Source organism: Pristis pectinata, chromosome 2 (assembly GCF_009764475.1).
Source record: "Pristis pectinata isolate sPriPec2 chromosome 2, sPriPec2.1.pri, whole genome shotgun sequence".
Taxonomy (NCBI): Eukaryota; Metazoa; Chordata; class Chondrichthyes; order Rhinopristiformes; family Pristidae; genus Pristis; species Pristis pectinata.
The window spans coordinates 55,487,617-55,509,242 of NC_067406.1; the positions used below are offsets into that span (position 1 = coordinate 55,487,617).

Genomic DNA, 21,626 nt, shown 5'->3' on the forward strand with positions numbered 1-21,626 from the left:
GTCGAGGATGGCAGTCTTGGACCTGTCATCTTTTGTATTCCTCTGGCAATTTTTGTAAATATTTCACAGCAATAGTTTTGATGCCACAAAAAGAGTGACAATATGTTTGGTGGTTTTGTTAATATTTCAAACCATGTAATTTTTCTCTGATTGTTCTTAGTTACATTTGCTACCTCAAAAAGAGTGAACGAGGAACACCATCAAAGATAACAACTCTTGAGAATGTTGTATCTGGATTTCCTTTAAGAGAATGTGCATCCAATAAGTCAGGTATGTCCAAAATAATTTTAACCACAGAACAGTGAAATAGAAAGTAGCTGTCAATATAAATTTCTTTTACAGCACTATATTACAGCTTCCTTATTTATTTTATGTGCTTATTTTATCCATGTAAGGAAGACGCCTTATAGTCTAACAGAGCAGCTAGATTAATGAATTCATGCACCATAATTCTTATCCATATTGCTCGACAGTAACATGACAGTATTTTGGTTTGCAAGTTGTGAGCCCCTTCTTTACTCTTTTGCCGGTTGGAATTGTAACAACAATGGACACTTCAGCCCACTGAGTCTGTTTTGACTATCAAGAAAGTATGATCAAGATACTAATCTCCTTTTATCTTCCCGCATTCCCCTCAACTCCAACCAAATACTCCCAGTCACATTCACACTCGGGGTAATTTACAGTGGTCAATTAACCTAGCAACCAGCATATCCTTAGGTGTGGGAGGAATCTGGAGAACCTGGAGGAAACCCACACAACTACTGGGAGAATGTGCAATCTCCAAACTGACAGCACTGGAGATCAGGACTGAGCGTGGGTCACTGGGGCTGTGAGGCAGCAGAGCAACCCACTGTACCACTGTGTTGTCCTTACACAAACACCTACATTATACTAGGAGTTACGGATCTTAACTAAATTAGTGAGAGAAGTTGTTGAATGATAGTTTAGGTGTATCCTGAAACCTGCACTATCATAGTAATCATTATCCCTTGATAATGCCCCGCATTTTCTCAAAGCTGGTTTATACACTGTATTAGTACATAGCACATATGATTTTTAATTTGATAAAGATACATTACAAGGACATATGATTGTGAGGTTACAAAATAGAAACCAAAAGGAAAACACAAACATTTTGTTAAAGCTTTTGAATCTGTAGTTAACTGGAGTGTGGCATTTCGGTTCATAGAACAGAAGGTTTCTAGAGTCCTGGATGCTTTCGTGCAATAGACTGTAATTGATTTGGGGTCATTATGAATTTAGTTCCATGCTATCTGCTATAATAAATTACAACTCTGCAATTAGTTTCATCAATAATGGAGCTGTATGTTGTACATGTTTAATACATTTGGAAATTTCTGTGTGTTAAATTTTACAGAGTGCAGAAATTTATCTTCATCTTAAGTTTGACGATTTTGCAATTGACATTTCAAAATCCTTCAGTTCTAAAACGTTTGTAGCTCTGACCTTGTACTTCACTGTTTTATTCTGGTTTAATAATGTTCTCATTTGCCTGGTTGTGTGAGATATAATATTTAATGAGCTTACGACAATTACTGAATCTAATGTTGATATTGTTTCAAATAATTAAAGCAAGAAGCCCAGTGAAGGAAACCTAGTTGGGTGTGACTTTGTATTTATCAATGGCATTGTATCGGTTGGCTGCCAATATAGCAGACCATTGTACAATCATTCCGATTTTCTGTCCATTAATTTCAATGAAAGCAAATTTGATTTTGTACTGGTAAGAAAATAATCTACTTTGCATTCTGTCCAAGTGATAACTGTAGTCTGGGATGTAAAAAGAAAAAATGATATGTTCTGGAGAACCTGAGAGTTTCATCGGTGCTTTCAGAGTACAGTAAGTGGTCATTCTGCAGCTTGCCTGTGACCTATTTTGTTGTGTATCCACTGTTGGATCACTTGTTGATGCCACAGGTATCACAAATTACAATGTGGAGAGACACAGGAAAATAGCAGGTACATTTGGGACCAGGATTGGATTTGAATGAAATGGTAAATTTGTCATTTGCATGTACCATTCATAACTCGATGTACCCTGTCATGTGACTTGACCTGGAAATCAATGTAATCACATTCCAATCCTGGAAAAATCAACTTGAAAGTTGATTGTGTTGAAAAATACAGAGCTCTTCTCCCAAATTATTTTGGCCATTGTTTCCTGTTAAGGAGAAAAGTGGTTCTAATGAATGCAGATTTAAGTTCATTCGAAAGGGGAGACCTACAGGGCTTTCAGAGTTGAGTTGATGAAGCAGCATCCAGGAGCAAAGGTGGTGGGAGGGAAGTCATGGTGGAGAGGTGTCACATTGAAGACCAGGGGCTGGGAAGCCTGTTGCACAACAGTGTGCACTTGCGGTGAAGGGTAGTGGGTTTGGGATAATGAGGAGAGCAGGTTAGTGATTTGAGGGATCGTACTTGATTTGGGTTCCCAGAGCTGGGTTGTGACCTGTTAAGGGAGCTCCAACCTTCTCACCACCAGGTCACCCTGTTGCAAAGAAGGTAGCACCATGGACACTGTTGTTTCAAGAGTGTTCAATGACAGGAACTGTTCAAATTTACCTGGACAAATTTCTCAACCTAATACAGGGAATGACATCATTTAGCATGTGAATTATGTGGAAATGTTGCCATTCGCATGTACATTTCAGAACTAGATGTGCCCCGTCATGTGAGTTGACCCAGAAATCACTGTAATCATGTTCCAATCCTGGAAAATTTAACTTTCAACCATGTGGCACTGAAAAATGCAGAGTTCTACTCCCAAATTGTTTTGGCCATTGTTTCCTGTCAAGGAGAAAAATGGTTTTAATGAATATAGATTTCAATTTGTTCTAAAGACTTTAATTTTAAGATTGACATAGCCATTTTATGGCTTTATTGCTCATGATAAAACTCCAAAATGTTGCCATCTACTATTCTACCAAGGCTTATATTTTCAAAGGAGCTTGCTACTATTGATCAGTTTAGTACTATCTCCTTGAATACAATAACCATTCAAAGAATAAACCACCAGTATATTGCAAGTGAGAGTGTAACTGAGGCTCAAGGGCTGTGTAACCTTTATCCCCATGTGTTTCTTATGCTCTTATGTCTAGGAGCAAATACTTAATGTACACATCATACTGCACAATATGTCTTCTTGTATGCAAAAGATCTTAACTTTCCAATTAATCTTTTATCATTGCACATAGTGTTCAAATTACCTATTGTCACTAGTGTATTTTGTCCTGAAAAACCTAAGTTTATAGTGAAAGTAAATGCACTTACGTTGACACAATAGATTTTATTTCACTGAATTGATAACTGAAATGGGATGAGATAGGAGGGTTTGAGAAGGACCAGGGGTAATGGCTGGTAGTTGTGCAAGAAGGGTGATTAACTAAACTGAGCCTATGTGTATTCATAGAACATAGAACATTACAGCACAGTACAGGCCCTTCAGCCCACAATGTTGTGCCGACATCTTATCCTGCTCTAATATCGATCTAACCCTTCCCTCCCACATAGCCTTCCATTTCTCTGTCATTCGCTATAAGTTATATCTCTCCAGAGCATATTGGTCCATTTATGCTACTCTGCTGTTTACTTTGAAGATAGCTTTTCCTTGGCTTCCTGTTATTTTTAAGAACTTGTTGGAATTGCTATTTAATTATCCATTAAACACGCTACAGAAAATTAATAGTGCACCTACCTTTGTAGATCTGTGGCATTTGTGAATGCAATAAGAATGAAAGTCTCCAGGCCAGAGACTGAGCAATTTATTCTATTCTATTTCATTTCTGCATATACTGCATACACTTAGAAGCTTTGAAAAGATCAAATTTGAAATTATAATTTATTTTCTTACTTTTCCATTTCATTTTTCTCTAATCCAATCGTTTTTCTCTTTATTTCTGTATGTAATTTGACTTAATACAATTATATCCTTCTCTAGCATCTCTCTGTTTCTTTCTCAATTCTTAAATTTATTAATTACTTTTCCTTGCAGCTGCTGCTTTTCCCTAAGATCTGAGGTGTCCCATTACATGTGCCTGACTGTCATCAGCTCACAATTGCACCAAGTAGTGTTGCAAAAGATCTTTGAGTTAATGCGCACAGACGTAGTCTTTATGGCAAGTAGCACGAGATTGCTGCTTCAGTAATCAAGCACATTGTTTAGGGGATGTTTCCTTGCAGAAATTGCTGGTGTGGAAATCATTGGGCAGAAATTCATGCCAGTCAGGAGCATTAAACACACTATATAAGTGCATCAATATGTTACACTCTGTCTCCTAAATTCACTCCGGTGAAGACAATGGATCTGAATTTTGCAGGAGGAGTACAATTGTGTGTGTACATTGCTGTAAAGCACACTTAGCATTACCAACCCGCAAGGAGTTTCTTGCCGTGCAAGTTCTCGGTACAAACCTCAGTGGGGACCTCTTGTGGCAGCAGTCCAACACTTCATCTGTATGATGCTGAGTAGAAATGCCCTAAACCCTCACTATCTGTTGATTTGCTATCCATGGATTCATATACAGATGAGATCGGCCACAGGCCCCACACATGCTAACAAACAAATCATTGTTGGTACAGTGGTGCAGCTAGTGGAAATGCTGCCTCACAGCTCCAGCAGCCCAGGTTTGCCACTTGTGTGGAATTTGTATCTTCTTCCTGGGACTGTGGGGTTCCTCTGGTTTCTTCCCATATCCCAGAGGCGTGCAGGTTAGTAAGTTCATTGACCACCGTAAATTCCCCTTGTGTATCGGTGAGTGGTAGTGTGTGGGGGGAGTTGATGGGAATGTGTGGAGAATAAAATATGGGATCATTATAGGATGGGTGTAAATGGATGCAAGACGGCCAGGGTTGACTCGGTGACTATATGAAATATGGTGCTGAGTTTCCAAACCACTTGTGTCCAAGTGGTTCCCTGCTGCATGCTGCTTGAATAGGGAGCAGTCTTTGTTTAGAAAGTAACTTCAAAACAGATCAGTTCTTGTAAATATCAATGGAAGTTGTTTGTTAGCTAATATTTCTTATTGGGCCATCAAACATTTTAATGTGCTTATTAATGTATGTTAATGCTTTTCGAACATTAGAGGGAATATTTATGTTCATTTGGGGAGTGTTTTCTTGACAAAGAAGAGGGCCTTGTTTGTACCTGTGATTTTTGTTATTCACTGGAATTCTGCGCCCTATCTCTCGCAAATAACAAAGACTTAGTTTACAAGCCTTTATTTAACCCAATGCACCAGGTGCGATTTCAGTAGAGGTGAGTATTGCTATGACTGGGAACTGGGTCAGGTAGAAACCTTTTGGAGACATCTCATTGTCTACATTTTTGGGCTGGGACAGAGGTCATACTGGTTTCTTTTCACGGGCCTCTGGATGAATTTTTCATAGAACCCCGATGATGGTTGGTGAGTCTAGGTAGCACATTCATACAGGACACCTCTGCCTTCTGGCTTTTGTCTCATAGACCTGCTAAAATGAGCAGGTTAACATCATGTTCAGCAAGAATTCAACAGGATCTGTGAGCACAAGTTGTACAAGCTATTTAAACTACCACCTGTGTTTTCCCTGCTTTGCTTACAGAACTATATGTGCATTATTGTGCCAGCTCCTGAATTTGTTTTTTCCAAATGAGCTTTCTCAGAATATGTGAGATATTACTAATATTGCAGGGCCCATTGAAATTAGTTTTCCTTTCATGGTTGCTTTAAATAATTATTTCATTGCACTTTTAGTTTTAGATCCACAAATGATTGTCCTTGCTTTATAAAATTGTATAATGTTTTGCTTAGTTTCAGAATGTAGAAGTGAAATTTTTGAAGATATAGATTTCCCTGGAAATGATATCACTTGGGTCCTTGCACCTGATGTAAGCTTCTGTCAAAAAGTATGCACTTATCATCCTACATGTTTATTCTTCACATTTGTGAAGAGAGAATGGAGCACTGACCATAGAAGGTATCATGACAGCTATATGTGATTAATAATGTGCTTAAGCTGAAACTTTCCTCAAAGATTTCTCTTTCTTGATAGTAGAATTGCAGCATGATATGAAGAAAAGAACCTAAATTGGCCCAATATTCTGGCTCCAGCTCTTTGAAAGAACTGTCAAATTAATCCCACTCCACTTCTATTTCCTCACTGCTCTTGTCAGTGTTTTCTCCCCTTGTTTCTCATTTTAACATTTATCTGTGATGAGTAGTCCAACTTTGTATCAGTTTTTTTAACAGATTGTATTTTGTTTTTCTTAAACTGAATTGATTTACTTTTATCCAACCTTATGAGGAATGGACAATTATAGATATCCTTCTTACAGTTACTTGTACATCAAGTTGCATTCAGCTTATTCAGGAGTCTGACCACAGAAGCACTTGTTCCTTCAACAGCAAGCTATTGACAACCAGTACATGTGCAAATCTAGACTTTCTCAAATGTGGGTTGACAACTCAAGTGGGGTCACAACATTGGCTGATGAAGTCATGATCAGCAGGCCTCATTCTGTCTGCCAAATTTTCAGATACCTGCCCTCAACACACAACCTACTATTGGAAAACTGTTGAACTGCTTCCCCTGTCCTAATGCAGTTGGATCCCTCTTCTCCATTCCTTCTGTTTTTATTACATTTTTGGATGTGAAAGTCTATCCACCTGACTGCATTGACTGCTGGTGATGGGGCTTGTGTTAGGGTCATAACACATCAAGCTATTGAAAACCAGTATGAGCACAGGCATGCCCAAATGTGCATTGACAAGCCAAGTGGGGTCACAACATTGGTTGATGAAGTCATGAACCACAGGCCTCATTCTGTCCACCAAATTTTCACATCCCTGCCCTCAACTCGCCGTCTGCTATTGGAAAACTATTGAACTGCTCACCTTGACCCAATGCTATTGGTTCCCTCTTCTCCTCTCCTGCTGTCTCAATTGCAAAAGTCTATCTAGCTCTTCTCTCTACATTGACTGCAGGTGATGGGGCTTGTCATAGAGTCATACAGCACAGAAACAGGCCTTTCAGCCCACTGTGTCCATGCTGACCATCAATTACATATCTATACTAATCCTAATTACCAGCATTTAGTCTGCAGTGTAATATTGCTCGGCCAGTCAAGTCCTCATCCAGGTGCATCTGACATCTTGTGAGTGGACCTGCCTCCGTCACCTTCTCAGGTAGTGTGTTCGAGAATCCACCCATCGTGTGGGTGAAAAATTCTTGTCTGAACTCTTGCATGAGAGACAAGTGTATTGGGCTGGTTTTGGAGTGCAAGGAGTGGGCTTTAGTTGGGATAGAGAGAGGGAAAGAGGGAGTGCAGACCTCCCAGTCCTGCTGAGCCCTGAGAGATGGAGAAGGCAAGGAGGCAGTGAAGAAGCATGCTTCTGAGCAGCTGCCACCTACTGCCACTGGTTCAGAAACTGGGTCTTCCGACAGCCTGGTTGTCCCTTGTGAGGAGTTGTACGATGCAGGGATGTGTGTGTACTCCCACTCTTGAGTCAGCAACCTGTGGGATCAGATCCCATTCCGGAGACCCGAGTGCACAATTCTAGGTGAAAGTCCAGTGCAGTACTGAGGGAAGGCCATCTTGAAGCCAAGGCCTGGTCCTCTCCTCAAGATGGAAGAGAATGATCTCAAACAGATCAACGAATATCCAGGATTTCTTTTCAATGTCCTGTCTAATATCAGTCCATTCATCTACAATACTATAATAAATTATCTGGTCATCGTCACAATGGTCTTTGTAGGAACTTGCTCCCTAGCAGTTATTACATTATTTGATGGCTGTTCAGTTTTGCTTGACTACTGGGATCATCAGAGATTTAAAGTATTTAAAGGTGGCTGTGTTGGTAAGTTATTTTAGAGCCCCTGAAATAAATGTTACCCATTACCAGTGAGGGAGAGAGTTTCTTCCAAAATCTGGGGAAATGAAATTGTAACTCTATTTAGACTATAAGGCATAGGAGCAGAATTAGGTCATTCAGCCCATCAAGTCTGCTCCACCATTCAATCGTGGCTGATTATTTTTTCTCAACCCCATTCTTCCACCTTCTCTCCATAACCATTAACCCCCTTACCGATCAAGAACCTATCAGTCTCTGCGTTTAATACAGATATATTTTTAAAGATATTTACTTACTAGTCACATGTACATCGAAACACACAGTGAAATGCGTCTTTTCGCGTTACTGAGAATGTTCTGGGGGCAGCCCGCAAGTGTCGCCACTCTTCCGGCGCCAACATCACATGCCCAGAGCTCCTAACCTGCATGCCTTTGGAAAGTGGGAGGAAACCGAAGCACCCAGAGGAAACCCACGCAGACACGGGAAGACGTACAAACTCCTTACAGACAGTGGCCAGAATTGAACTCGTGTTGCTGGCACTGTAATAGTGTTACACTAACCGCTGCACTACACCCAATGATTTGGCCTCCACAGTTCTCCGTGGCAACTGATTCCAATGATTTACCACCCTCTGGCTGAAGAAATTTCTCCTCATCTCAGTTTTAAAGGGACGTCCCTTTATTCTGAGGCTGTGCCCTCAGATCCTGGACTCTCCTACAAATAGAAACACCCTCTCCACTCTATCCAGGCCTTTCAGTATTCAGTAGGTTTCAATGAGATCCCCCCTACATCCGTCTGAACTCCATCAAGTACGGGCCCAGAGGCATCAAACGTCTTCATACGTTAAGCCTTTCATTCCTGGGATCATTCTTGTGAACCTCCTCTGGACCCTCTCCAGGGCCAGCACATCTTTTCTTAGGTACAGGGCACAAAATTACTCACAATATTCCAAATGTGGTCTGACCAACACCTTATAAAGCCTCAGCAGTACATCCTTGCTTTTATGTTTTGGTTCTCTTGAAATGAATGCTAACATTGCATTTGCCTTCCTTCCTACCAACTCAGAAGGTTAGGAGGGTATTTAAAAAGTGGCTAGAATTTCACTGTGCTTCTCTTTATTTATTTGGCTACCAATGGATTGTAATACGTTAACTAACATTATAACTGAATATTTTCCAGATTTTACTGTTATTTAAAGCAAACTGCATCTGGAATGCCATCAAGGTTAACAATGTTACAAAACGTTGTTAGTGGGTTTTCCCTCAAATGGTGCAAGACCCTGATAAGTCGTAAGTAAATATGAAATCACTTCTAGTTTTGTTTTTTTTAAGTTGTTTTTTGACACAAATGAACAAATGCAATTTTTAAAAATTCAGTTTAATATTCATTTTCGGGATCTGGTTATCACTAGCAAGGCCAGAGTTTATTGTCCATCCCTAATTGCCCTTGAGAAGATCAGGAGATCACTTTCTTGAACTGCTGCTGTCCTGAAATCCTGGATTTAGACTCAGTCAGGATGACAACCCTGCAATATTGTTCCAAGTCAGGACTGTGTATGGTTGAAGGGAACCTGTCGGTAGTTCCCATGCACCTGCTTCTTTTATGCTCCTTGGTGCTGGAGGTCATGGACTTAGGAGATGCTATCAGAGTTGCCATAGGTGAGTAATTATAGTGTATTTTATTGAGAGTGCACAATGCAGAGACTGAGTGCTGATGGTGGAGGGAATGAACGGTTAGGATGCTCTATAGGGTACTAATAAAGCGTGCCGCTTTGTCCTTGCTGGTGTCGAGTTTCTTGAGAGTTGTTGGTGCTGCACTCAACCAGGCAAGTAGAGAGTATTGCGTCATCCTCCTGATGTACGTTCTAGATAGTTGAAAGGCCTTGGGATGTCATAAGGTGAGACACTGACCACAGGATATCCTGCTCTTGTATTTATGTGGCTGATCTGTTTGAATTTCTGATCAATGCTGATCTCCAGTACAGTTATTTGATTGATACAGCATTTGATATAGTATACAGTTAATGGCAGGAACCTTAACAGCTTTGATGTACAGTGGGATCTAGCGGTTCAAGTCCATAGCTCACTGAAAGTGGCCATGCAAATAGGCAGGGTGGTAAAAAAGGTATATGGCATGCTTGCCGAAATTGATCAGGGCATTGAGTACAAGAGTAAGGAAGTCATGTTGCAGCTTTATAAAACTTTGGTTAGGCCTCACTTAGAATATTGTGCGCAGTTCTCGTCACCCAATTACAAGAAGGACGTGAAGGCTTTGGAAAGGGCACAGAAGAGATTTACCAGGACACTGCCTAGATTAGAGGGTATGAGCCATTAAGAGAGGTTAGATAAACTTGGATTATTTTCCTCGGAGCGTCGGAGGCTGAAGGGAGACCTGATAGAAGTTTATAAAATTATGAGGGACATAGATAGGGTAGGCAGAATGTTTTTCCCAGGGTAAAAATGTCAAGTACTGGATGACATGCACTTAGGGTGAGAGGGGTAAAGTTTAAAAGAGAGGTGTGGGGCAAATTTTTTCCACAGAAGAGCGGTAGGTGGAATAGGCTGCCAGGGTAGTGATGGAAGCAGATATGAGAGTGGTGTTTAAGATGCTGTTAGACAGACACACGAAAATGCAGGGAATGGAGGGATCTGGATCACGTGCAGGCAGAAGAGATTTAGTTTAATTTGGCATTATGTTCAGCACTGACATTGTGGGCTGAAAGGCCTGTTCCTGTGCTATACAGTTCTATGATGTTGGGTGATTAGGTGATCCTGATGTGATTCATTGTCAAGGGTAGATGGTTTGACTCTCTCTTGTTTGTGATAGCATGAATGTTACTTATCACTTTCCAATCCATGCTAAAATGTTGTCCAGGTCCAAATATATTTACTTTCATGCAGGAATTTTTTTAAAAATGTGCATTTGCCTTAAACTCAAAGTAAAACCAGTGAAATATTCAATCAAATCATCATTATCTGATGCAAAGATCAATTAACATTTGTAGTATGTTTCACTGCAATAGAACTAGATTGGAAGAAGTTACAACTTCCACACATTCAATGAGATTCCACCACCAGACATCAGGGAGGGTAAGGGATGGGCATGTCACATTTTCTGCAGCTTTACAAGCTTGTTTTGTCTCCTTTACAGTTCTGACAAAGGGTCTCCAACCTGAAACACTGACTGTTTCTCTTCCCACAGATGTGGCCTGACTTGCTGAGTAGTTCCAGCATTTTCTGTTTTTGTTTTATATTTCCAGAATCTGCAGTTTTCCTTTGATTTTTACTGGTTTATTTCTTTCTTCTATTAATATAGCTTTTTTACTGTATAAATAAACATATTTATAACTGAGAATTACAGAGTATATATTTTCTATGACACCACTTTAAAATTAATTTTCAGCATGTGTCTCCGATGTCTACGAGGGTTTAGATTTCCCAGGGGAAGACTTTCATAACTCTAATACAAGAAACTATCAGGATTGTCAAAAAGAGTGCACAAATAATAAACAGTGCCAGTTCTTCACATACGTAAATCAAAGTTATCACAGAGCTCTTCAACGGTAGGTTCATAAATTTATGTAGCACCTTCTGTATCTAAGCAGTTCAAAAACTGATGCTGCTTTTCGAAATATACATTCGAAAACTGCCTTTTTTATGATCTCACATAACCTGGAATAAATATAGTAACTTATAGAATTTGAGATTTATCAGCAGTCTCTAAAAATGGAAACAGAATAAACAACATCAAATTCCAACAAGGATTAAGTAATATTAGTTTATCTGGATTGTCAGAACATAAAGGTGTTTACTGTGTTCTTGTATTTCTCCTCTCAAGGCAGGTATGCTACTTGAAACAGAGTATAAAAGGAACTCCAAGCAAAATTAATCTTCTCAACAATGTTGTATCTGGATTTTCCTTAAAGGGATGCAGATTATCAGATCAAGGTAAAGAAGTGACTTTTTCAACATTTTAGTGTGCAAAATAAATTAATTGGAGCTGATTTTAAACTACACATCTATGAACTTTGTATAAGGCTGAGTTTTGTTGGATACAGCTGATTGAACTCAATTCATTATTTATGAGTTATAAATTGGTGAGTTGGACATTGAGGTAAAAATAGCAGTGGCATTACTTTTGTAAGTGACTTGAACTTATCAGAACCATTAGAGACAATGAAGTGGTCTATTCTTGCATCATGGGGAAAATGCTGGAGTCCATTGTTAAGAATGTAATATCAAAGCATTTGGAAAACTGTGATAGGATTGCTCAAATTCTCTACCACAGAAGGTTATTGAGGCCAAGTTCTTAAAGATATATGAGAAGGTGTTAGATATAAAACTAATGGATCAAGGGATATGGAGAGAAAGCAGGAATAGGATACTGAATTTAGTTGATCATCCATAATCATATTGAGTGGGAGAGCAGGCTTGAAGTAGTAAATAGCCTACTCCTGCTCCTAATTTCTATGCTTTGGATATTAATATGCTTCTCCCTTTGAATTGTGATGGCACTATGTTAGATACGGCACTCAGCTACTCTGAGAGTATTCGAAGTTTATTTGTTGGTGTGCATTGATTTGGGGTGGCAATTAATTGGCCAAAATTTGATGTTCATTATTTTGGTGTTCATTATTTTTACCTGACTTCAGACATCTGTGTAACTAGTGGAGCAAAAGATGGGTTTATACCTTCAATCCATTTTCAATCTGATAGGATCAGGGGAGCAAGAAGTGCTCACCTCAAATTTGTCGGCTCCTCACTTTAATATACTTTTGGGTGCATGTCTGATTGGCATATCATTTTCCAAAGGCTTAATGTATAGATTATCTGATATGAAGAACACCTTTAAATTGTCAGATTAATTATTATCCTTCAAATTCAAAATTTTAAGACAGAGTAGAAAGTGGAGTGTAATTCCTAGTATTTTGGTAAGCAATGTAGGTGGGTGGGATTAGAATAGATGGGTAAAAAGGTCAGCATGGATATGGTGGGCCCAAGGGGCCATTTCTGTGATCTACAAATTTATGACTCAATGTGTCTAAACAACATTACTTCCACCTGCAAGTTATCATATAGTTATTTTCGTGGGATTTTACTGTGCATGTGAGCGTATACACAGACAGACACACACACACACACACACACACACTCACTCTTCAGTAATGCTTCATTGACAGAAAAGTACCTGAAGAGGTCCTGAGGTGTTACGTAAACTGAGTCTTTCTTTCTTATTCTGTTATTGTTGGTCATTTAAAACATGTTATAGGTTTTTTATAATTCACTGAAGCCCTTTTTTTATTTTATTGACTATGCAGTTTGCGAAAAAACACTTTTGCAAAATGTTGATTTCCCTGGAAATGACATTAAGAATGTGCTGGCTCCCAGTGCTGAAACATGCCAACTAATTTGCACATACTACCCCAATTGTTTGTTTTTCACATACTTAAGAAACACATGGACCAAGGATTCCAGGAAGTAAGTTCTAGTTAAAACATATTAGAATATTTTATTTGCTTTGTTCAGGTGAGCTGTGCATTAGTGCAAGATATCGTAAATAACAGAAATGTGAATTAAAAACAGAAAACTCTGGATATACTCAGCAGGTCAGCCAGCATCTGTGTAGAGAGGGGTGGATCAAATGTTTCAGAGCATTGACCTTTCATCAGGGGAACTGGAATGTTATTAGACTGAAATCATTATGTTTCTTTCTAATGAAGTAACATTTTCATTAAATAACTAAAATTCCTCGAGTATAATGATAAGTATTGAATGTATGTTGAGGATATATATTAAATATTCATGCCTTAATATTTCACCTTAATAAACTCTGCTGCATTTCCAGTGGGAGGCATTTTTACCCACCATAAAATAGTACCTAAGCTCTACCTTCAGATATCTAGTGCACTGTTGTATTGCTGGTAGCCTAGGAGATACCTGTAAAACTTCTTTATGCTTTTTTTCACCATTACATCTTCTGTTCGAGCCTATATAGGCACTCAGTCTAACACTAATAATAAATTATAAAAGTGATTAGGCAGCAAGGCAAAAAGGTTTATGCAGCAAGGATCAGATCGGGCTCATGAGGAATATAGGGTAGCAAGGAAGGAACTTAAGAAGAGGCTGAGGAGAGCAAGAAGGGGACATGAAAAGGCTTTGGCGAGTAGGGTTAAGGAGAATCCCAAGGCTTTCTTCACATACGTGAAGAGCAGAAGGATGACGAGAGTAAAGGTAGGACCGATTAGAGACAAAGGTGGGAAGATGTGCCTGGAAGCTGTGGAAGTGGATGAGGTTCTCAATGAATACTTCTCTTCAGTCTTCACCAAAGAGAGAGGTCTTGACGATGCTGAGGACAGTGTTGGTAAGGGTAATGTTCTAGAGTATGTTGATATCAAGAGAGAGGATGTGTTGGAGCTGTTAGAAAATATTAGGACAGATAAGTGGGTGGAAAATTCAAGGGAGATATCAGAGGGAGGTATTTTACCCAGAGAGTGGTTGGTGCATGGAATGCACTGCCTGGGGTGGTGGTGGAGGCAGGTACGTTGGTCAAGTTCAAGAGGTTGTTAGATAAGCATATGGAGGAATTTAAAATAGGGGGATATGTGGGAGGAAGGGGTTAGATAGTCTTAGGCGAGGTTTAAAGGTCGGCACAACATGGAGGGGTGAAGGGCCTGTATTGTGCTGTACTGTTCTATAGTTCTATGGTTCTATAAGTCCCCAGGGCCTGACGGAATATTCCCCAGGCTGCTCCGTGAGGCGAGGGAGGAGATTGCTGAGCCTTTGGCTAGGATCTTTGAGTCCTCGTTGTCCATGGGAATGGTACCAGAGGATTGGAGGGTGGAAAATGTTGTCCCCTTATTCAAAAAAAGGTAGTAGGGATAGTCCAGGGAATTAGGCCAGTGAGGCTTACGTCTGTGGTGGGCAAGCTGTTGGAAAGGATTCTTAGAGATAGGATCTATGGGCATTTAGAGAATCATGGTTTGATCAGGGACAGGCAGCATGGCTTTGTGAAGGGCAGATCATGTCTCACAAGCCTGATAGTGTTCTTTGAGGAGGTGACCAGACAGATTGATGAGGGTAGTGCAGTAGATGTGGCCTACATGGATTTTAGTAAGGCATTTGACAAGGTTCCACATGGTAGGCTTCTTCAGAAGGTCAGAGGGCATGGGAGCCAGGGAAGCTTGGCCATGTGGATTCAGAATTGGCTTGCCTGTAGAAAGCAGAGGGTTGTGGTGGAGGGAGTGCATTCAGATTGGAGGGCTGTGACTAGTGCTGTCCCAAAAGTTCAGTTCTGGGACCTCTGCTTTTCATGATTTTTATTAATGACTTGGATGAGGGGGTAGAAGGGTGGGTTGGCAAGTTTGCAGACGACACAAAGGTTGGTGGTGTTATGGATAGTGTAGAGGATTGTCAAAGATTGCAGAGGGACATTGATAGGATGCAGAGCTGGGCTGAGAAATGGCAGATGGAGTGCAATCCAGAGAAGTGTGAGGTGGTACACTTTGGAAGGATAAACTCCAAGGCAGAGTACAAAGTTAATGGCAGGATTCTTGGTAGTGCGGAGGAGCAGAGGGATCTGGACGACCACATCCACAGATCCCTGAAAGTTGCCTCACAGGTGGATAGGGTAGTTAAGAAAGCTTATGGGATGTTAGCTTTCATAAATTGAGGGATTGAGTTTAAGAGCCACGAGGTAATGATGCAGCTCTATAAAACTTAGGTTAGACCACACTTAGAGTACTGTGTCCAGTTCTGGTCGCCTCATTATAGGAAGGATGTGGAAGCGATGGAAAGGGTGCTGTGTTATTATGTAGTTATAATAAAGAACTGCAGTTTCCAGTAGGCAACACAAGGGGTCACATGGAGGAACAGGAAGTGGCTGTAAAAAGAGAGAGAAAGCAAGCCACTCTGTTGTTGGCTCATAAAATGTTCAGATGTTAAACCCACACGAAGTTTGTCTCTTGATGAAGAACAAACATAGCATGGTGTCAGAAGTTGGTGTGAGGTCTGAACAGGGAGAGTAGGTGAATACTGTGTGCAGTTGAGAAAGAGACTCAGTAAGTATGAAAGAAAAGCTATAATAAGAAGGAGAAAAAGCTGGCCGGCGTGGTGAGGGAGCACATTGTTCCTGAAGTTTGGCAGTCACCGGATTTGCCATGAGAGGTTTAGGTGAGAGGCTGAGCATTCCCGTTATGGATAAGCTAAGTCCTCCCACGTCTATGCAGTTTACTGGCAATCTAACCGATAATTGCAAGTGCTTCAACCAGTGATTCAACATATATTTAGATGCTAGTGGAGCAAGCGGGAATGATGAAAAATTGAAAGCGTCTATTTTTCTGCACATGATTGGCAAAGATGCTTTGGACATCTATAATAGCTTTCAAATTGATGAGACAACTTTTGAGTTGGGCACTTTGATGAAAAAATTTGAGGAGTATTTTATCCCAAGTAAAAACATCACATTTGAGAGAGAGAATTTTTTTTCCTGTGACCAGAAACAAGGTGTTAGCTTCGACCAATACTTGGCTGAGCTTCACACACTGAGTAAGTCTTGTGAATTTGGAGATTTGAGAAACTCACTAGTTAAAGACAGAATAGTTTGTGGAATTCCAGATAATGGACTCAGAGAAAGACTGTTGTGTGAAAAAGATTTGACCCTGGAAAAAGCAGTCAATATGTGTAGGTCAGCAGAAACCACATAAGCACAAGCTAAGGAGCTGCACAGGGCAGACACAACAGTGCATGCTGTGAAAACAGAGAAGCAGCATACAAGGCATTTCCGAAAGCAACAGCAAAGCAAAGAGGAAGGCTCAAACAGCAAATGCAGTGGATGTGGAGGTAGACACATTCCAAAGATGTGTCCTGCTTGTGGAAAGTCCTGCAATACTGTGGGAAGAAGAATCACTTTGCAAGGTGCTGCAAAGCTGGGGCTAACAAGGGAAGGTTCACATAGTTGATGAGGAAATGGAGGAATTCTTTGTGGATTCTGTACAGACTGTGGCTGCTGATAAAACAGAATGGATTGTTCCAGTAACTGTGAATGAGACAGTAATTCCATTCAAGCTTGACACCGGAGCTCAGGTGAATCTGTTATCCATGGATAATTATAAGACTCTCATAGTAAAGAGTAAGATTTACCCTGTGAAGTTAAAAGTGACAGGCTACACTGGAGAGAAGGTTCCAGTAAAAGGGGCATCACTTAAAATCACAGCTACTGATTGTAGAAAAGAGAGTACAGCCAATATTAGGTCTGAGTGCATGTGAAAAGCTCAACCCAGTGAAAAGAGTTTTCATAGTAGCTTCACACGCCAAAGATGACCACACAACACTCATGGAAAAGTATGCAGATGTCTTTGAGGGGCTCGGATGCTTACTGGTGTACACAAAATTCACATAGATAAGACAGTGGCTCCTGTTGTCCATGCATGCAGGAAAATTCCATTTCAACTTAGAGATAAACATAAACAAGAACTAGCATGCATGGAACGAATGAATGTTATGCAGAAAATTGAAGAACCAACAGATTGGGTGAGTTCACTGGTCATTGTGCAAAAATAATTGGAGCATTGCGGATATGTCTAGACCCAAGAGATCTCAATAAAGCCAAGAGAGAGCATTTTAAATTGCCAATGTGGGAGGAGATCATGTCCCGGTTTTCAGGTGCCAAATGGTTTAGCAAGCTCAACGCATCATCTGGGTTTTGGCAGATGAAGCTTGATGAGGCAAGTTCGAGACTGTGTACTTTTAAAACACCACAGGGAAGATACTGCTATCTTCGGCTGCCATATGGGATCCTGTCCGCACCAGAAGTCTACCATAAAATCATCTACATGATTTTTGAGGGCATACCTGGTATCGAGACCATGATGGATGACATCATTGTCTGGGGGTCCACCAAGGACGAACGTGACATTCGACTGAGACAAACGCTTGACGTGACAAGGAATGTCAATTTGAAATTAAATAAAGAGAAATGTGAGTTTGGTGTTAAGACACTGATCTTCATAGGAGCTGTCATATCTGAAAAGGGAGTGAAGCCTGACTGAAGAAAGATGTCAGCCATTGAAAACATGGAGAGGCCCCAAAGCAAAGAGGAGGTGAGGTGTTTCTTAGGGATGGTGACTTACCTGGCTAGGTTCATCCCTTGACTGCCAATAGTGTCAGCACCACTTGGGTCACTCCTTGAGCAACAAAATGAATGGATTTGGTCTCATGAGCAAGAAGAGTGTTTCCAGATGTTGAAAAAGGTCCTAACTGAAGAGCCCGTGCTGAAGTTTTATGATCCGGAAAGGTGTATCAGGATATCAGCTGATGCATCCCGGCATGGCCTTGGATCAGTACTACTGCAGCAGCATGATGGCACATGGCAACCTGTGGCCTATGTATCAAGGGCTTTAACAAGTGCTGAAGCCAACTATGCACAGATAGAGAGAGAGTTTCTCGCCAGTGCATATGCATGTGAAAGGTTCCATCAGTACACCTATGGGCAAGCTATTGAAGTGGAGACAGACCATAAACCATTGGTCTCAATCATGTCCAAACCACTGAATGACTGTCCCATGAGGATACAGCGCATGTTGATAAGGCTGCAGAAATATGATGTGAAAATGATCTGCACACCGGGAAAATATATGTTTGCTGCTGATGTGCTGTCTTGAGCGGTCAACAAGACAGAAAAGAGTGACCAACAGGTTAATGCAGATATACAGGCCTATGTTGACATGATTGTCACCTCTCTTCCAGTAACTCCAGACAGAACAGAGCAGATTAGGAAAGTAGCAGAGGCAGATGAAACAACGTAAGTACTCAATAATGCAATAAGGAAAGGATGGCCAGCAGCAAAGGATGACTGTCCAATGTGTATTCGGGATTATTGGGCACACAGAGCTGAACTGTCAGTAGTGAAGGATATGGTCTTCAAAGGGAACAGGTTTGTGATTCCAGTGTCAGCAAGCAAGGAGATGCTCCAGAAAATACACGAAGGGCATCTTGGGGAGGAAAAATGTAAACGTAGAGCACGTGAAGTGATGTACTGGCCAAGAATGAACCAAGACGTCAGCCGGACCACTGCTTCATGTGAAATATGCCTTACCTACAGACCAAAGCAGCAAGCAGAACCACTTACACCACACCCTGTACCAGACAGGCCGTATTTCAAATTTGGAGTGGATTTGTTTGACTGTAATGGGAAGAGCCATATTGTTGTAACAGACTACTTTTCCAATTACCCAGAGGTTGCGACACTGCAATCAACATCCAGCAAAGCAGTTATCATGTTCCTGAAAGCTGTGTTTGTGAGGCATGGAGTTCTATGTGAAGTATTATCAGACAATGGTCCACAATTTTCGAGCTGTGAATTTGAATCCTTTGCCAATGTTTGGGGGTTTTTACATATAACCTCAAGCCCACATCACCCAAAATCTAATGGCCTAGCAGAGAGTTCAGTTAAGGTGGTGAAGGGCCTCATGAAGAAAGCGCAAGATGGACGAGAGGATTTACACAGAAGTCTAATGATGTACAGAAGTCCGCCACTGCAGAACGGCCTTTCACCAGCCCAAATGCTGATGGGTCGACGTATACGCACTAACCTTCCAATACGTGAAAACCTGTTGACACCTGAAGGAGCACACAAGGTCAAACAGGCTAAAGAGGAAGGAAAAGAAAAACAGAAACAGAATCACAACAAGGCAGCGAAAAGCCTACCAGTCCTGAAGCCTGAGGATCAAGTGCGAATCTGAGATCATGATTCTGGCACATAGTCCATGCAAGGAATTGTGCAAGAAGAAGTAAATCCACATTCATACCAGATCCAGACGGAGCGAGGGACACCTCTGAGGAGGAACCGCGTGGATCTCCGACCACAAGCTCCAACCCATGGCTGTGACCCATCCCCTGTCAGTACACCAAAGGGGCCAGCATATGGAGAAAATGAACATGTTCCCAGGAAAACACCAACAGACCAAAAAGGACCATTAAACCACCTCAGAGACTGATTGAAAGCTGCTGAGTGGACAAGGGTTCTTGGCAAGTTTATAAGGACAAAGTATTGTGTTTGTTTTTCTTTAAAGGGGGAAGATGTATTATGTGTTGTTATGTAGTTATAATAAAGAACTACAGTTCCCAGCAGGCAGTGCAAGGGGGTCACATGGGGGAACAGGAAATGGCTGTAAAAAGAGAGGGAAAGCAAGCCACTCTGTTGTTGGTTAATAAAATGTTCAGATGTTAAACCCACGCGAAGTTTGTCTCTTGATGAAGAACAAACATAACAGGTGCAGAGGAGATTTATCAGGATGCTGCCTGGTTTAGAGAGTATGCATTATGAGGAGAGACTAAGGGAGCTAGGGCTTTACTCTTTGAAGAGAAGGAGGATGAGAGGAGACGTGATAGAGGTGTCCAAAATATTAAGAGGAATAGATAGAGTAGACAGCCAGCGCCTCTTTCCCAAGGCGCCAATGCTCAATACAAGAGGGCATGGCTTTAAAGTAATGGGTGGGAAGTTCAAGGGAGATATCAGAGGAAGGTTTTTTTACCTAGAGAGTGGTTGGGGCATGGAATGCGCTGCCTGGAGATGGCCGCTGGGCCTCCTTCTTCTTCAGTTCGAGTGCAGGAAACTCTTAGTGCGATAAAAAAATATAGCTCATTAAAGAAATAGTTAGCCCATTCCTAGGGAGACACTTTTGATTTAGTGTAGCTCATTAAACCATGGTTAGCTCATTCCTAGGAAGACACTGTTGATCTATTGTGTAGCTAATGGTCGTTAGGGTTAGTGCGACTAATGATCTTGTAGCAGTTCTGAAGCTGATAGTTTTTTTTAACTGATAAGCCAGATGCCAGCAAGTCTCAGAAATCATAGGTTATAGGGGCACATTGTAATGTTTTATAACTGTTAGCCTTGTAGCGAATAAGCCTAGTATTGTTTTATAACTGATAGTTCTGTAGCCTAGTACCAGTACTCCCAATGCCCATAAATAATTGGGGCACCCTGCGATTGAGTCAGGAAATGACTGTGGCAAAAGACAAATGGTTGTGAGCCAGGAGACAACTGTGGAAGGAGGCATATGGTAACGGATGAAACTGTGAAGATAAGAGAGGACGTGATGGATTGTAACAATGTAATTGAGCTAAGAAAAAAGGTATAAAAAAAGGTCCTTGAGCTTTGCTCAGGGGCAGTCAGAGAGGGCAGTAGTCAGAGGGTGACTAGTAACTGGCTGTCTGACTGTCACAACTTTTCTTTGCAAATAAAAGTTTAACTTCTTGAGTAATCTTCTGCTTCTCCCGGTCATCTATTTATTGCGGGTAACCACGACAGTATATTTGTCAAATTCGAGAGATTACTAGATAAACATATGGAGGAATTTAAAATAGAGGGATATGTGGGAGGAAGGGATTAGATAGTCTTAGCTGAGGTTTAAAGGTTGGCACAACATTGTGGGCCAAAGGGCCTGTATTGTGCTGTACTGTTCTATGTTCTATGATTTACTGGTTGTCAGACATCTATAATTTTACTAAGATAAAAAGTTTAAAATCTGTGTTAATGGAATGACGGTGATGCTTGCAATTGTTGTTTATTCCATATCCAAAACTGGGTGGCTTAAGAAGCCGTTGCACCAAAGAAGCTGCCTGACCTGATGAGTATTTCCAACAATTTTAGTTTTATAATCGTTTTCAATGCCAACCCACAAGGTAGCAGAGGCCACATGTTGTGCAGCAACAGCGAATTTTCCTGCTTGGAATTTCAGTAGCTGCTGAGGCCGTAGTCATTGTCAATATTGTAAGTCCT

General features: G+C 40.9%; 1 protein-coding gene across 10 annotated transcripts in view; it reads left to right on the top strand.

Moving 5' to 3' along the window:
* The window catches only part of LOC127581790 (coagulation factor XI-like), a 91,714-nt gene that overhangs the window by 42,992 nt on the left and 27,096 nt on the right, over positions 1 to 21,626 (top strand). For all 10 annotated transcript variants that reach the window (XR_007958014.1, XR_007958013.1, XM_052036511.1 and 7 more), the window contains 6 exons: positions 161 to 270; positions 5,808 to 5,973; positions 9,027 to 9,136; positions 11,250 to 11,409; positions 11,685 to 11,794; positions 13,165 to 13,324. Coding sequence is in view for 8 of the 10 variants with exons in the window: in XM_052036511.1 (XP_051892471.1) it covers positions 161 to 270; positions 5,808 to 5,973; positions 9,027 to 9,136; positions 11,250 to 11,409; positions 11,685 to 11,794; positions 13,165 to 13,324 (816 nt within the window). In the remaining 2 variants the exon portion in view is untranslated. The remainder of the gene's footprint in view (positions 1 to 160; positions 271 to 5,807; positions 5,974 to 9,026; positions 9,137 to 11,249; positions 11,410 to 11,684; positions 11,795 to 13,164; positions 13,325 to 21,626) is intronic.